Here is a 17791-nt window from a genome sequence, read left to right as displayed (position 1 = left end):
TAGAATGGTACTTTTGATTTGGCTTTACAGAATTCTACTAGTGTAATAATTGGTGTTTAAATATTTTCTAATATTTTGTTGTGAAGAGGCTATGGATAAATGATGTAGGATCTGCCTAAATCAAATTAGAACATCTAATTCTCTTCATTGCAGACATTATTTTATAATCTTTTTCAATTGTCATTAATATAAATTAATAGTTGATGATTATATTGTGTCCAAATTGGGATATTTTAGGTTGTAAATTTGAATTCAAAAATGTTAAATTAATTGTTCCCAATTTATACATAATGTTATTAAAGTTGTACATTTTTTAAAATTCCATTTAAAGTATGTAAAAAGCTTTAGGCATTTATTTTATATACTTTTCACAATCTAGCAAATAGTTTTTCATTATTTTTGCTGGTTTTAGCAATTGAAATATATTCAGCTTAAAGCAAAACCTTGTTTTTTTGCTCATTTTCCTGTGACTTTACTATATTGTAAATATAAGTTATTACAGAAATAAGGCCTGTCAAAATGCATATCATCAGTAAACTGAACTTAAAATGAATTCTAATGGATAATAATCCATCTGGAGAAAAATGCCAAATGTTACATTTAGATGTTAATTGGGCAATGCAGTATTCATTTATTTTTATTTGCCAATCAGGATTTCCCTTTGGGAAAAATAGGAACTGTTCATCTTTATACTAATTAATATAGATTAAATGTAAAGGTTGAAAGATACAATTATCTTGGTTTCCCCTCTTCGATGAGTTTGTTAGTTCATTAGTAGAATAATCAGGTTTTAAAGATAAAGGTTAAAAGTTCCTATGGTTATGTTATGGGCTTTTAAACCATAAATGTAAGCAAACATTTTACCAGACATTTTATAAAAGGGTAAAAGAAATGGTAATATTTTAGCTCTAAATTACCAAATGTTAATGGTGTTGAATTCTAATCTCCAAATATATTTTATTAAAGACAAGACCCAAGGAAACAGTATATATCATAAGAGCCATTAACTTCCCTTGAGCAGCACACAGAGCATATGCCTTTAGGTTACACTTAAACTTACACAGAAACTGCTAAGTTTCTCTTCCAATAAAAGTAATGCTTTCTAATACTACGTTTCAGATTCAAATGTCTGATTTATCATTTCATCGCTATGTTAAAACCTAAAAGTTAAATGCTGACATACAGAATGCAGGTTATAATATTCAGGTAAATCTCAAATTCTCATATGGTAGATCCTTAAATATGTTTCTTTGTATACAGTGCGTTTCTAGGAGATGTAGCACTAGATGGGGCAGTGGTTGGTAGGCTTCTTAGCTGGGACCCATGGGGCTGAAGCAGAGCCACCTCCATCCTTTCAGGGCTTTTACTTCCACTTGACTTCTTTCTGTTCCTTCAGTGTGCTCTCCAGGCTTCTGGCAAGGAATAAAGTTCCTACTCTTGCAAGCAAGGGGCAGGGAACAAAATACAGCTTTGCTACTGTCAAACAGTCACCAAAATACCAGTTGATGAATTTTTCAAACTAGTGATTTTATACACACACACACACACACACACACACACATATATATATATATATATATAAACTCGGATTTTTAAAAACTGGTTTAGAAATGAAGAGTTTTTAAGAATATATACTATATAAAAAGAACAGTCAGTTTACAGAACAGTACAGATGTTTTGACTTGCTTAGCCATTTCAGAGGACTGCACAGCCAATCCAACAGAAGCTTCATTTTCTCTAAATTATTCAACTGTGGTATCAGTAATATCATTTAGGCTTCTAAGTAGTTATGCCAACTTTTGCTATAATTATCTCACTATTTCTGTGAAAAGTTTTCTTTAAGTATGAGTCGTCTGATTAACTCTTTAATATATGTAAATGTAAATATACTGTTGGACTCAAAATATTTGATAATAAACTTTAATATTTATACCAGTTTTCATTTTTACAAAAGATAATTTATGGTAGTACCTTTCAAATATTCCATTATTGGATTTGTTTTTTCAAATTCTTTTATAAAATTTTTATTTGCAAGATAATTTCCATGACCAGGGGAAATGAGTAAGCTCTCAATTTTAGATATTCGTTTCTACTTTTAAGTAATTAAATGCCGCAAGAAGACTAGTACACAGGGCAGTTTGAACAAATTTTTTAATTTATATTTCTGGTTAATTAAATTATTTCCATTTGCTTTATATCATATTAAAAGTATTTTACATTAGATCTGTTTTTATTATTTGTACACTTTTGGTAACAAAGTTGTTATAAAATTGACTATATTCCATTCCTGAAAAATTGCTCTTTAAATTAAGATTTTCTATATAGATATATCTTCTGTACATGAGCAAAGAAAGGAAAATTGATTTTTTTTGCTCATCTTTGTTAAGAAATCACACTATTATGCCTTTTATAAAATGCATTATTTTATGAGGACAGATAGATATACATGCAAACTTATCTTTGGCATTTTTAACTCACATATATTGTGTAGTCTATATTTGTGGGTGTGGAAACTTCATTAATTTAGTTGGAAAATAATTACTGTTTTTCAAAAAATATTTACATTTTTTATATGTTTGCCTTTCCAGGGATTTTTTCCTTAGTATTTTTTTTTTTATAATTCATGATATCAAGGGCCTATATTGCTTTCTTTAATATATTGAGAATATAATTAGAAGTTGACCCTTTCTCTGTCTCATATATATACACAAAACAAGAGCCAGCACCTTTGTGCAATACGGGTTCACTAGGGCTGCTGTAACACCACTGAAGTGCCTCTAAATCCCAACTATTTTACCAAAACATGTGAATGAAATATATGAGTTGGGATTATATTGCCACATTTTATGTTTAGTTCCCTCAGATGTGCTCATCATAATCAATAAAGTCTTAACATTAAAAAAACAAACACTAAACAGACATGTTGTTTCACTGTTGTAGGCAAAATACTAGTTTAAGCCTCAATAACTTAATTTCCCAATTGATTTACCTCTTCTCTTTTATACTAAATGAATATGTATAGTGAACCTAGTCTATGTGTCATTTAGAATACTTAGAAATCATATTTGACTGCGTATAAGGTTACAGATGATTCGTATCAAAAGAAATCTTTTTAGTCTATAATATTTTTCTGTCATTATAAAAATGAATATTTATTTTTTATAATCTTTTTAAAGTTTTATAGTGTAAGATTGTGTATGTTACAGAGGTAATATGTATGTTTAAATATACATATTCATATGCATATATTTTCGATAAAGGCCTTCATGTCTTCCTGACCAGAACATTAATTTTATTTTTAAAGGTGCTCTGCTGTCTTGCAGGTTTGGTAGCTATATTTTCTAAGCTAACAGTCACTATGGGTTTAATGACATAGGTTTGATTACATAAACATCATGTAGTAATATTTAAAATTAAAATGGTTTTGGAAAATTTAATTGTCATGGTTAAAAATAATTCTGAAAATACTTTTAATGAATTTTTGTATTAAAAGTCTGAAAGTTCAGGTTCTAAGTTTGATCATACATCTTAAAATATGTAAGCAAAATGGAGAAATATTTCATTTGTTCAAATGTTGATATCACCATTGTTAGCATTTTCTTATAAATTCCTAGAGGACAAGGGTGAGATCACATTCATCTTTGCATCGCTGGATGGCTAGAACTTTGCCTGACTAATAGTTGGTGCTCAGTAAATGAGTTTTTTGGCTTCTATAATTTATATTTAACTTGAATTGCATGTTAAATATTAGCTCTTTATTATACCTCTTATATATTGTATGGAAATTTTGTTGAGGTAGATAATGTGAAATATTTGTTTTGCGAAAGTAACAATTGGTTTAGAGTAATCAGGAAACGGAAAATTTAAGTTGGAAACCAAACTCAGAGACGATATATGACCTTAAGAAAGTCAATTAAGTCTATTTCAGTTCTCCTTTTGTAAATAAATAAATAAATAAATAAATAAATAATTTAATTTTGCTAATGTTAAAATTCAATAATATAGACCTGGATTAGATACTCTAAAAACTTCTTGCACATTATGTACTTTAAAGATTATTATTTTTTTTTAAATACACACAACAGAATAACATAAAATTTTAAAATGTGAACAATGGGCTGAGAAGATACTGCTTTACCAACTACCACTGTAGTATGCCTTTCAAAATGGTGGAAAAAAAAAGAACATAGCTTTGAGGCAAAAAAAATGGTTGTAATAAATGATTCTTTTTCATTACATATAAATTCTTTGCCAATGTCTAGTGAGCTTCTTTCCAGCTGAGAAAAAAATGACTGAATTTCATCCTTTGCTCTTGCAGAATTTGTCCTAGTAGACAATATTGTTACTGTATTATCTAGTGGTAATTTGAGATAAGCAAATTAAAATTTCATCAAAATAAATAGAACCTTAATATAAAAACTCATACAAGGCAGCCTGCTGCTTATATATTATAATACACCAATACTAAAGACATATTAGCAAGGCTTGGTAACATGTTTTGTTCTGTAGCAATTATATTTTTGATATTTATGACCAGTTAATAGATTTGAATTCCCTAAAGAGGTGTTCATCTCCAGGGTTGCAATCAATACAGGGAAAATTAATATATTTCTACATGTGCTTAAATATTTGAAGAAATGGATATTGTCTGAGGTCATAAGTGATATTCAGCTATTTATAATATTACTGAGAATTCCTAAAGCCAGATTATACCAGCTTCTGAATTACAGCAGTTTTTACTCTGTTGTAAGACTTGATGAAGAACTTCTAAGTATTTCTGTGTATTTGTTTGCAGTGTCAAGTAGAAATTTTGGCAAATTATATGATTTCTGTGTATTTACTGTGTCTTACTTTTATTAGCTCCAGTGGCTGTTGGACAATTACGAGACAGCAGAAGGAGTGAGCCTTCCCAGAAGCACTCTATACAACCACTACCTTCGACACTGTCAGGAACACAAACTGGACCCAGTCAATGCTGCCTCTTTTGGAAAACTAATAAGGTCAATTTTTATGGGGCTACGAACCAGGAGATTGGGCACTAGGTTAGTACTGAAAAATAAGATCATAAACTAATGTTTCTTTTTCATACTTGAGCAGTTTGGTATATTGTTTAAGCAAAATTACTTGATTACAGGTAGTATATAAGAAAAAAATTTAGAATGAGCTCAGTTTATAAAATCCCCAGGAAAAGGAAAAGTCATTATTCAATCAATACTCCCATGCCAGAAGGATGTGTTGTCCTGAACACTAAGAGAAGAGCTGATTCTCAACTATATAGAAATTAGCAGCCCAACCTATTAGTACGAGACTTGCATATGATGCTTTAAAAATTAATATATCACTGTATTCTCTTTTTGAAAATAACCATACTAAAGGTGATGCATAAAGTGACATAGTAAATTAAAAACTGTATTTCTTGATTCTTGCAACATTACATTTAATTGTCATTATAAATAACTATTGGATCAGAGTAAGAAATTAAACTGAGTTTTTCATTTTATTTCTGGGGACCACTTAAAAATCATTTGGTAAACGTAGAAAATATAGGTGCTTGAAGTCCTCTGTGATGACACAGTCCTACTTTACCTTTTATTACCCTTTCTTTTTTACCTGCTTTTTATGTAAACCCATGTGTGGAAGCAAAAATACAGTGTAGTTCTATTGAATGGAAACCAGTAATGTGAAGAAGCTTTCAGTTTCACTGTTTTCCTTCCTTTGGAAATAATATGAGTGTCTTTACTAATCAAAATATGATGAAAAGAATACTTAGAATTGTGGAGCTTCATTTTTGTCTTTCTATAATTTCTACAAATTATCATAACATAAATATTTTAAGTAGCTAGGCAGAAGGATATGAATACTTTTGATTTCTTACATCTTACAGAAATTATATAAAAAGTATTAAAGTAGAGGTTGTACCCTATATAACATTAGGTGATATACCTTTATTTTTTTATTTTTTATTTTTTATTTTTTTATTTTTTGAGACACAGTCTAACTCTGTTGCCTGGGCTAAGAGTGCTGTGGCGTCAGCCTCGCTCACAGCAACCTCAAACTTCTGGGCTCAAGCAATCCTACTGCCTCAGTCTCCCGAGTAGCTGGGACTACAAGCATGCGCCACCATGCCCGGCAAATTCTTTCTATATATTTTTAGCTGTCCAGATCGTTTCTTTCTATTTTTAGTAGAGACGGGGGGGGGGGGGGGGGTCTCGCTCTTGCTCAGGCTGGTCTCGAACTCCTGACCTTGAGCGATCCACCCACCTCAGCCTCCCAGAGTGCTAGGATTACAGGCGTGAGCCACTGCGCCCGGCCAGTGATATACCTTTAATTAATCATAAATCACAACTTCACAGTATTTTAGTAAAGAGTTTTTAATCTTAATAAAATAAACAGAACCATAGTAATTAGCTTCATTATAAATTTATACTAAAAAGTGGAGTGAGTGTTGTAGGGGAGAAAAAGATTGATCTTTTTCTTCATCCATTGCATGGTTCATGGCTAAAACCCTTGTAATAAAAGATTAACAAGAGAAAAGCATACAAATTTAGTTAATATAAGTTTTACATGACAGGGAGCCTTCAGAAATAAAGACCCAAAGAAACAGAGAAAACTGTGTATATTTTATGCTTTCTGATGAACAAGTAGATATAGTTCTGGAGAAATATAATTGGGCGAAACAGGTATAATCTAATGGTAATAAACTGGGGAGAACTCAGCAAGGCCTGTTTGTTTAGATTCTTCTGTGTCCCTGTGTCTTTAGAAATAAGGGCATTGCTTTCCACCAGGTATAGGAAGGACCTCTCTGGAGTGGGGATCTCATGACATATTTTCCAGGGAAGGCAATCTGGGTTTTATGGCTGCTCCAGAGGAGAAAGTGGCTAGGGAAATTTTTTCTAATATGCCCTACTGCTGCTGTTTCCCCAAATGCCATAATTGGGGGTAGCATGTCGTAAACCCCTTCACTGTTTCAGTTTTTGAGATTTACAAGGTCTGTATGTATTCAAAGTGTGAATTATTCCCTTCCTGTTGCATGTTAAGTGATTGTACAGCTTTCAGCTTGCTAGAGGTTCAGCTTTCTCATAAATGTGTTATTCTGTCTCTATGTGAAAAGGTAGTATATTTTAAACTGGAGAATATGATTGTCTATTCAGACTAAAGGAATAGCTTTCATTCCCTTTAAAAAAGCTTTTTGTTTTTCTAGTATTTTTTTTTTTCCAAAACCACAAAAAATCACTCTTTGGGGACCTAACTACTATTTCTTAGCTGATAGCTCTATAGTTAGGCATACCATGCCAATATTTTGCAACTCTGGGCTTTATTCAACATTCTAATAGCTGTATTGTTGTGCTTCTTTTGTTACTGAAAGAGATTTCAATGAGTCCTATTTTGAGGCTCCATTCAAACCTTGAAACACATCTTTAAAATAGAAAGGGACAAAATTGGGGTTGTTTGGGTTTGTGAATGAGTAGAATCCATACTCTGTAAGTACATATTGCAATATTGCGGCTTTTACTTTCTGATGATCTGGATTCCCACTCCCTTACTATGTAACAATTATGTCTGCTGTTCTGTTTATAATTGTATGTAATGTTTGCAATTAGGGATGTAAAGCAAAGCCTAGAAAAATAAGGAGAAAATAAATACCATAGGAGAGAATTTAAACAATGAAGTGTTAAGAAGATAGAAGAACGCTGATGTAGAAAACCTGACAATGGTAGGGGTGAATCCCAGAGATTCTTTCTTACCATGAAAGCTGTTTTAGTGTTTACTTTATACTCCTAATCCAAGGAGCAGAAGGAAATGAGTATAAATCATAAGGCAAACTAAATCAAATACTTATTTTTAAGTGAACTGCATGCAGAAATGATGTTACCCATCAGTAATAGTATCTGTTGAAACTATTCAAACCAGAATCAGATCTTTTCTAAAGTTTTTGGACTTGAGTAAACAAAAAGTAAATAAAATCACTGTGTTTTAAATAAATGCAAAGCAAAAGGTACCTTTTGTTAGATCCCAGTCTCCAAATCAAGTTTGATGACCATGAATATGCTTCCCTCCCTCAACTATTCCCAATGAAATGAAAAAACAAAACAAACAAACAAAAAAAACCACTCCCTCCTAACCCAACCAAAGTGCTAAATTGTAGGAAACTGAAAAAAACTAGATACCCCATCTATTTGGGGTCTCACAAGAGAGACATCATTTTACACTGTAGTTTTGTCTCATAATTAATGCCTCCTACTTCCTACCCTACCTCTCTACTCCTTACCATCTTCCAGTTTATACAGGAGAACACTACAAGTTGGGTTTTTAGGTTTTTAGCATTAATATTTTTTGTTTTTGTTTTTTGCTCTATTCTGCAGTGTATTTTGGTGTTAGGATCTAATTTCTGCAAGTGGATTGCTTTTCTTTATAGGCATTAAGTTTCATATTTGCTTTATTTTGCTGAAAGCATGTAGGTATTTAGATGTCCTACATTTTTTTAAACTAGCAATATTATTTATATAATGTCTTTTCAAATATATAGGGTTCATTTAATACATGTTTTTTTAATTTTGGAAGTAAAACTCTGCTCTAGTTTTATAAAAAATATTTAATCCACACTCCTCTTGCATTTCTTTTTGTAAATGAAAAAAAAAATTGGAAAGAGTACTGATGTCTTGCTATATATAGACTTGTGAAAAACTATTTTCTCTTTGCAAGAATTTACATATTTAAAATGTTTATTTTTGAAAAAATTTGCAAATTCCATTCAGAGCAAAAGTTTGTCATTTCTAATAGCAAACATGGTCTTTCTCATGAACATGGGGAAATTATGACATTTTTATTCCAGGTGGAAATTTGCCATTTTCACAGAGAAGTTTCCTCATATCTGTTGTGACACATCTTATTCAGCCTGCAAAGCTGATATGTATCCATAAAAACAGAGACTAATAAAATGTTTCAAAATCAATAGATTAAATTCCTACTTCCTTTTTAGTTTTTAAAATATTAAATAACAGACTTCACCACAGCATCTTGTAACAGTGACGTTAACCTTACTTCATCATCCTTGAAGTAAAGAGAAAAAAGTTGAACCAATCCAAGACAGTAGTAGAATTAAGGTTTTTTTTCCTTGTTCTGTATAGCCACTTTACAATAAATATGTATTTACTATGCAACCCTTTATCCTGTTAATGAGTTTTTATTGGCCAAAAGCTTTTTCCTACCATTACCCTTTCTAAATTAAATTTAAAATATAAATTTGAAGATAAAATGTAACTTGAGTGGAATAAATGGATTGCTTGACTAATATTTAAGTGAAAGCTTATAAGGAAGTATTTTTCTTAGGGCTTTGAGCTGATTGATTCAGAATCTTATTTTTATGCTTCATATGTTGTCACCATAAAAACACAAGTATCCAGAATAGGTAAATCATAAATAGGTAGTATTAATATGCTGCTTTTACCTAGTTTTTCCAAATGTGAAGTTAAATGGACATCTCATGTGATTAATATTAATTTGACTGACTTTTGTGTTTCCAATGTTTATTGTTCTTTTATGAAGAGGAAACTCCAAGTACCATTACTATGGGATTCGTGTCAAGCCAGATTCCCCTCTTAATCGTCTGCAAGAGGACATGCAGTATATGGCTATGAGACAACAGCCCATGCAACAGAAACAAAGGTAGACTCTGGAGTTATCACTGATATGTCAAAACTGTGTATTTCTTAGCTGTTTAGGTTTCATTTTTTCTGAACAAATACCTAAGTGCAAAAGAATGTTGTTACTGTTGGCATGCTTTCACTATGGATAGTTCTTAAATATGATTCAGAATTTCAATGATCCTGTTTTCCAAAGTTTTAAAAATTATTTATCAGTCAGCCTGTTTGGCCCCTTTTAAGTTAAATACAACATCCCAAACTGTTCAGACAGGAAAATGAAACACAAAACATAAGGAGCATATCCAAGCAAATACCAACTGGAGAAACTTGTTTCAGTATTCATGAGCTTCTGACTTGCTATTCTGCACGTCCCTCAAGTGATTCTTTTTGACACGGTATGAATTCTTATAGAATGTTTGGGACTTCTTACATGTTCTTTGAATCCAATTTTCATAGACATAGAATTGCTGATGTTAGAGCTGTAAGAGATCTCAAGCATTCATGAATGGATGGAGCAATGGATGGATGGATGGAAGAATGGCTGGCTGCCTGGATGAATAGAATCTCAGATCTTAAAACTGAAAAATACCTCAGTCTAGTCTGGCCTCACAACCTTATGACAATCAAAGTATTAATGGCCTTGTTTTTCAGATGAATCCCAGAGAGGTTAAATGATTTGTACAAGCCCATGATACTGTTGCATAGCCAAGACTCTTCTAGTCCCATGTGATTTATGTCACAATTCAGAGTAAATAAAATGAAAAATCCCTCCCTCTTTACCAGCATAGCTCCTCCATGACAGTAATTGTGATTTTTCTTTTCAACTGAACATGCAGAATTAGATAAGAGAAAGGAGGCTTCCACATAGATCCTAATCCATTGATCTGGAATGATTAGTCGCCTTGGCCAGATCTCCACATCCATACTAGTTTAGTCAGAAACATTAGCTCTAATTTAATGCTAGAGAAAGAATATATCACACAATAGTCTTTTATCTATTTAGTCAGCAAACACTGATTGAGTCTCTACTGTGCTGTGTGCTTGGTCCTGCAGGCAGAGATAAGACATAGTAGTTCTTACCTTTTGAAATTAAAAGGGGAAGCACATGGGGAATAGAAAATTAAAAGGAATGCAATCTGAGTGTTGCTAAAGTAAAGCCTTGATCAAGAAACTATCAGAATGCTGAGGAATTTTCAACAAATTCTGAGAGAGGGAGAATTGGGAAGCTGCATAGAGAAAGTTCTATTTGGGTAGGGACTTAGAGAAGTCATAAAAAGAGAGGAATATTCAGGCAGAGGGAAAATGCACTTAGGGGTGAAGTCTATGATATCTTTGGAAAATGGTCCATGATTTGTTGAGGTTGGTATTGCAGAAGGAGAGTTGAAAAGATCATTGAGTAGTTTAGTGGGAGATGAGATTTAAAAGTACTTTGGATCATACATTAAGGGATTTGGTTGTATATGAAGCTAATAAGTTTGTTGTTTGTGCAGAACATAGCTATGAAGCTATGTAAGGCTTTGAAGAAAACAATGAAACTTTGATTTTTTCTAGAGAGATGACTTTTTGATTTTGGGCAAGACATATTTAATGGAAAGAGACTGGAGGTAAGGATACTTGTTAAGTGGCTTTAACATAGTCATATTTCCAGTGTAAGTGTTCCAGACTGAAGACTTAGTTCAAGATTGGCTGCTATATAAGGTATCTCAAGGATTTTAGATTTTTTATTTACAGAGTCTCAATCTCGTTTTTTAATTGCTGATCCTTATTTTTTGATATATAGCCAGTGAAATGTATTAAGGGCTCTAAAAAAAATCATAAAGTAAATTGTAGAATAGTACCTTATATGGTTGGAGATAGTTTATGTGAGTTGTAATAAATTATTATTGTTTTGGGTTATAACTGTTTTTTTCTATCTGTTAGTGGCAACACTTATAGCTTTTATTTTCTGGTGTGATTCCTGCACTCATGCATAGCAGCACTTCCCAGTGGAGATGATAGTGAAATCAAGAAAAAGAAAAAATTTGCTTCAGAAATAACGTATACTAAAACTTAATTATGAATAAAAGCTTGATAAATTGTACTTGACACCCGAAACCCACTTCTTCTATGATTTAAGAAATTCTAGCAAGCTTTCATAAAAGTGGAAGCCTTCAAGAGACATTCTTTATAAAAAGCCTGAGTTAGATAAGCAAGACCTAGCACTTTCTATGATCTCCTCCTGAAACAAACGCTAGAGCTATAAAAGTTAGCAAGCCATCTCAGTATAGTGGTAATTGCTTTTAGAGATAGATAAAATATGGATGTATTTAAGAAGTGTGTAACATTCCCAGTCATATTAATAAATTCTGCTGACTTTAGCTTCTTATTGAGTTTGATTCTTATTTCTTATGAAACAAGAATGTTAGAGTACCAAAGAAGTACTGAACCTTCTTTTAATTTGTTAGGTGTTTTTAATGATTCACGTTTTTGGATTATGGACAGTTGCTCTTGAAATGGTGTCTTGCTAACTGATTGCAGTGTTAGTGTTACCAGCTGTGCATGGGCCTCACATTGGGATGAGCAGGGCAGCAAGAATCTTCTGTTGTCTCTCTGTAGGAATCTGACAACATTGATAGCCCTTAACTGAAGCCAATTAGCCCATTGTGCAGAAATATTGGACAAGAGAGAAGTTTCTCTCCATGGGTCTGGATGTAAGGACTAAGTTAAGAGTATTTGTCGAAATTATGAGAAAATAACTTTTTTTTCATTTGTTTTATGACTTAAAAAATTTTAAAAATGATGATTCCAAAACTCAAATGATCTACTGAATATATTAAAATTTATGATAGACGGCCATTCTTTTTTTAAAATATAAGTGGTATGTGAAAGGTTTAAAATTATAGCAAGAGCTAGTATTCAATATTTCAGAATCTTCAAATTGTTTAAATACTTTGAGGTTTATTATATGCATCCACGTGTGCAGATCTTCCATAATGTATTTTGTATTTTTCACATATTCTTACTGTGAAAAAATACAAGTATGTGCAGTGATTATTTTGGTAATTAAACTTAAGTTTTGGAGCTTAATTTATAAATTTTTCTGATGATTTGGAATTATTCAATACCCCTAGTTTTAGGGGTATTAATGATTATGGTTTTACGTAGCTTTACAATTTCTTTTTTTTTTTTTGCTTTACAATTTCTTGAGCTCCTTTGTATAAGGTATCTCACTTGAAGATTTGATAGGGTGGTAGAAGAAATTTTCACTTATCTGCAAATCAGATTCCCAGCAACATCATTGTATACAGCATAGCCATGTGTCTGAAAATAAATAGAAACAGCTTCTGATTGGAAAGCAGATGTCACAGAGCCCGTAGTTTCACTTAATTGAAAAGATGAACCCATGCTCAAGCCATTTACCTAAAATAAAGGAGCACATTAGAGCCCACTTGATTCCCAGGCAATCGTGGGACATGACAGCTGGCAAGAGGAAATATAACTAGACAGAGTCCTCTGTTTAGTTTTTCAATACAGCAGTCTCTGGACATTCTGTGGAGGAACAAATAGACCTAGGCACACCAGTAGGTCTGTCAAGTATTACTCTAGAGACTAGAATCTAGTCTAACACAATGTAATAACTGTTTTGCGTATTGATACATTATGGGTAATCAAGAAGAGATAAAATACCCTGGTTAAGTAGGCAAGAGAACTGTGTAATGGTTTTTAAAATATCTTTTGTTGAAAATATTTCATATGAAAATAATCTTTGCACTTAAATGAGGTAATCTTTTGTTTTCAAGGAAATTCACTCATGGAGTAATTTACTTACCCTAATTTGGATAATAAATAGATTAGGCTATTATACAGCAAAAAGAAGGTCAGTAATTTTCAGCTCTCCAAACTAAGTAAAAGTGTTTGCTGCAGTTTATTTTTAATACTTTTTAAAAGAAATATGTAGAGAGTGTTGGCACATATATTTTAGTTATTCTTCCAAATCCTAGTAGCAAAAGTGGTAGAATAGAGCCAAGTGCTTTTGATAATGTGCTTGGCTGTATTTGATCCTAGTAGCCATTCTCAAAATATTAAATTTCATTTATCATTTCTTCAACAAATACATATCAACTGTCACTTGCATGCAGAATATGTGCATTACATCTAAAAGAGACATCACAGAATCATAAAATGTTAAAGCTGGAAGGAAGAGATCACCCAGTCCAACCCATCTGTCCTCTTGATGAGAAAACTGAAGTCCATAAATGGTAGATAACTTATCCATAATCATATAGCAACCAGAATAAGAACTCATTCCTCTTTTCTTTATTCTTGTAAGAATTCCACCTTCAAAGAGGTAAGATAACCAAAACAGAAACATATACATGTAATAAAATTTTTGCATGTGAAATAAAGGGAGAAATCACATTTTAATGAGTTTGTTTCCATTAAGTGAGTAAATATGTCACTTCCTGCTCTTTGCATGGTGTCTACACAAGAACTGGATTCTGGAAAAGAATGAACCTTTGTGTTACTAAGGGGAGAGAGAGAGAGAGAGAGAGAGAGAGAAGTTAATTGGAAAGATAGCATAGCAAGGATACTTTTGCTTTGGCTATAGACAGATGTGAAATCATACATGTTCCTAAGGAGTAAGGGAGGGAATCCAAGAACTTTTGTCATTAGTTAACCTTTCTTAATATAGGGCTCAGAGATCAGTTAAAAATATTTAGAATTCCAAAATGAGGATTTGAGTACAGGTTCCTTTGGCACTGCTGCTGGGTGTATGAGTTAACCTCACTGAGCCTCAGTTTCTTCATGTGCAAAATGGAAATTAATAATAATAGACTATCTCACAAATGTTTTGAAGTTCAAATGGAAAACAATATATAAAAGTTTTTTTTTATAACTGTGAACATTCAAGAATTTACTAATAATTGTTACTGTTATCATTATTATACTGTAAGCATTAGAGAAAAATTTTAAGGAATTTCCAGGTGTTTTGGAGGAGAAGGAAGCCTGGCAATTGGGCAGATTTGGCTTCCATTTCTCTGTACCTCTAGGCTAGTGGTTTCCAACTTTGATTGATGTTAATAGTTTATCATTCCTTTCCTAGACCTTGAATTCCCTGGGGTCATTAATTTGCTCTGAGGCAGCTGAGGGTAATAGGAGCTGAAGATAATCAGCTGCCTGTGCATTTGGCTTTTGGACACAAATAAGGAATCTTGGCACTGAGGTAGTTAAAGTTCACTATGCCACTGCGCTGGTCCCTGATGTAATGATCATATTTTCCGTTGAAAACAGGAGATCATAAATAATCACAACTCAGTAATTATCAAGGTATAATCATTCATGTAAAGCTTGATAATATAATAGTAGCAGTCACCATTTACTTATTCTCATGATCAGTGTTTATTGAACATTTTAAATGTTTTTCAGTAAGCACTTTATATGCAAGATCTCATTTGGCAATTATATTGTTATTTACTGATAAACCGAGGCCCATTTAATTTTGCTGTATTCAAGTAGCTCACTAATTTATTTTTTCTTGGAGCCTCAGATGACTTTGTTGTTGTTGTTGTTGTTACTGTTGACATCTTGGCATCAGGTGCACCCAGATTGTCATTCTCCAAATAAAGGAGATGGGAAGGGGTATTCCTCTAGAATCTGTTTAACAGATAGGGCCAGCTATAAATAAAAGATGTGCCATGCATATTTGTAGCAAGAATGTATCAGTTCTGTATAGTTATCCGTAAATCACCTGTGCTAAGAGGACTCAAGGAAGAAATTCGTGAAATCAGGGAATCCTGTCTGCCTCTTTCAGCATTGCATCCTCAGCACTGAGCACATAGTCAGTGTGCTATAAATATTTGTTAAATGAATGAATGATCCACAGCTCTCATTTTAGCCAGCAGCTTCAACACCCTCCTTTCCCTGCTGCAATTAACATAACTACCCCATTTGAATTTAATTTTTCCTTCCTCTCCTTGCCAAATCATAAATGTAGCGCTAATGCAGAGACAAATACTTAGAGAGAGCCACCAACAACAATTGAAGAGATGAAATACCTATCATTAACCATCGGGGCTGATGTTAGAAGTCATTTAGATGTATTATAGATATATTCAGTGTGAAATCAAAGAGTCAGTTACTATGCTAAAAGAATGGAATTCTTTAAATTCACTATTTTCTTCTGATCCGTTAATGTTTATATCACTTGGTTCCTTGTAGACACCAAGTCATCTAAACCCTTTCTGGGACAATTTTTCCGAAGAGGATTGCAGGATTCCAGTAGAACACTCTAGCTTCTTGCCCTGATTGTGAGCTTAGCATTTTGTTTTGTTCATGCAAATCAAATGATTATGTACTTTCTGGAATTATAGTAATGACTCTATTTGCCTATACAGTTTATATTTTGCATTTCACGTGTGCATTTTTCAGCCACTTTGAAGGTACTTTTCCAAATGCTTTATTTATAGTCTGTTAAAAATCCTTCCACCTGGTAATGTTAGTTGAATGTAATGGTAAATACATACCATTCTTTGCCTTCCATTAGACTGCTTCAGTATCTGTGTATGTGAATTATTGACAGAATATTACTTTTACAGTAGAGTTACAACTGTCCAAGTCCTAAATAACAGCTATGACTAACCCCATGGGGGAAGATTCCTAATAATTTTCTAAGTTTTTTGTGTTAGTGACAGGTTTCATGCATACAGTCAGCTATTAAAGCATTAGAGTTTCTTTCATTTCTTAATCATTAACAACTTTAGCTCTGATTACCCATGGAGTTGCAAGCTGTTAAAATTATCATTTGCTTCTTACTAATTTTTAAACCAAGAGCTGTTTTTTCACTTGATGTTGTACAGGTCTTTCTCAGAGCACATACAACACAGGAGTACTAAGAGTCTTCTATGGGAAAACCTAATCTAAAAATAATGAATTTGTAAAGTAAATGGGGGTAAAGGGATGGGAATACATTTAAATATTAAACAGTTTGTTTTTTTAAATAATTCAACAGAAAGGGCTTGTTTTGTTATCATTCTCCAAATATAATAAATTTGCTAAGTTCGCGGTGATTATTTTATTATTTTGTGAAAAGTATAGAGAGGTAGAAAATCTAAAAGTTATGTTTCAATGCTAAAAGATCAGTTGAAATTCAACCAGAGTTAAGATAATGTAGAATTATCATTTAATTCAATAGAACATAAAAAAATCTTAGAAAAGTTATATTTATACCCACCCTTTTTAAAAACATGCACCTATAGTGTCCTACCCACAGTAAGTGCTCAATAAATATTTGTTGAATTCATTTGATATATGTAAAGATCAAATGATGGTGTGATAAAATGAAATAGGTTACTTTGAACATTCATTCAAAGATATTTATATCCCAAATGTAGTTTATTGGGAAAAAATTGAAAACTGGTGGCTTATTTTATTAAAAATGACTTTTATCTAATATTAATTGGTATATTTCTACAACATTGGGCTGAAGGTATCTATGTTGGGCCAAGAGGCTCCTGTGGACAAGGGCTGTGCAAGCTACTTAAACATCTCAGAAGCTTATTAAAAGAACCAGTTCCTAAGCCCTGTTCTCAAAGATTTTGGAGGGTAGATCTAGGATGAGGCTAGGTATTTGAATTTTTTGGCTTGATATGCAATTAGGTTTTAAAACCATGCAGAATAGAATAATAGACACTGGGAACCCAAAAGGGGGAAGAGTTGTGGGGGGGCGGGGGTGAGTGATGAAAAATTACCAGTGGGTAAAATGTGCACTATTCAAGTGATAGGTACACTGAAAGCCTAGACTTCACCACTATGCAATGTATCCATGTAACAAAACTCCACTTGTATCCCATAAATCTATTGAAATAAAAAAAAAAAAAACAATGATATATCATCTACAACCATTTCTTCTAACAAGAATCATTTGCCACAGGTATTTGTTTTGCATATTTTTAATACAATTATTCTTGACTTTCTTTCAAACTTCCTTCTCTGGGAAGACTCAAACCTCTGAGGTGTTGGTGGGGATAGGTTGTTTTCCTTAGACAGAGTATCAGGAGAATGAACAGCTAGCTTTTCTCAGCCCCGTATTTCTGATTTCTGAGGATTTTTTTTCTAAGTACCAATCCAATGCCAGGCAATACATTGTGGATATACCAATACATGATTCG

The 17791-nt window shown here is 32.6% G+C and overlaps 1 protein-coding gene across 2 annotated transcripts in view; it reads left to right on the top strand.

Annotated features, from left to right (window-relative positions):
• The window catches only part of RFX3 (regulatory factor X3), a 284384-nt gene that overhangs the window by 205238 nt on the left and 61355 nt on the right, over positions 1-17791 (top strand). For both annotated transcript variants that reach the window (XM_069474175.1, XM_069474176.1), the window contains 2 exons: positions 4861-5042; positions 9547-9666. In XM_069474175.1, the coding sequence (XP_069330276.1) occupies positions 4861-5042; positions 9547-9666 (302 nt within the window). The remainder of the gene's footprint in view (positions 1-4860; positions 5043-9546; positions 9667-17791) is intronic.

The sequence above is a fragment of the Eulemur rufifrons genome, chromosome 7 (genome assembly GCF_041146395.1).
Source record: "Eulemur rufifrons isolate Redbay chromosome 7, OSU_ERuf_1, whole genome shotgun sequence".
NCBI lineage: Eukaryota > Metazoa > Chordata > Mammalia > Primates > Lemuridae > Eulemur > Eulemur rufifrons.
The sequence above is the reverse complement of the archived record's forward strand: the minus strand, read 5'-3'. Positions and strand labels throughout refer to the sequence as shown.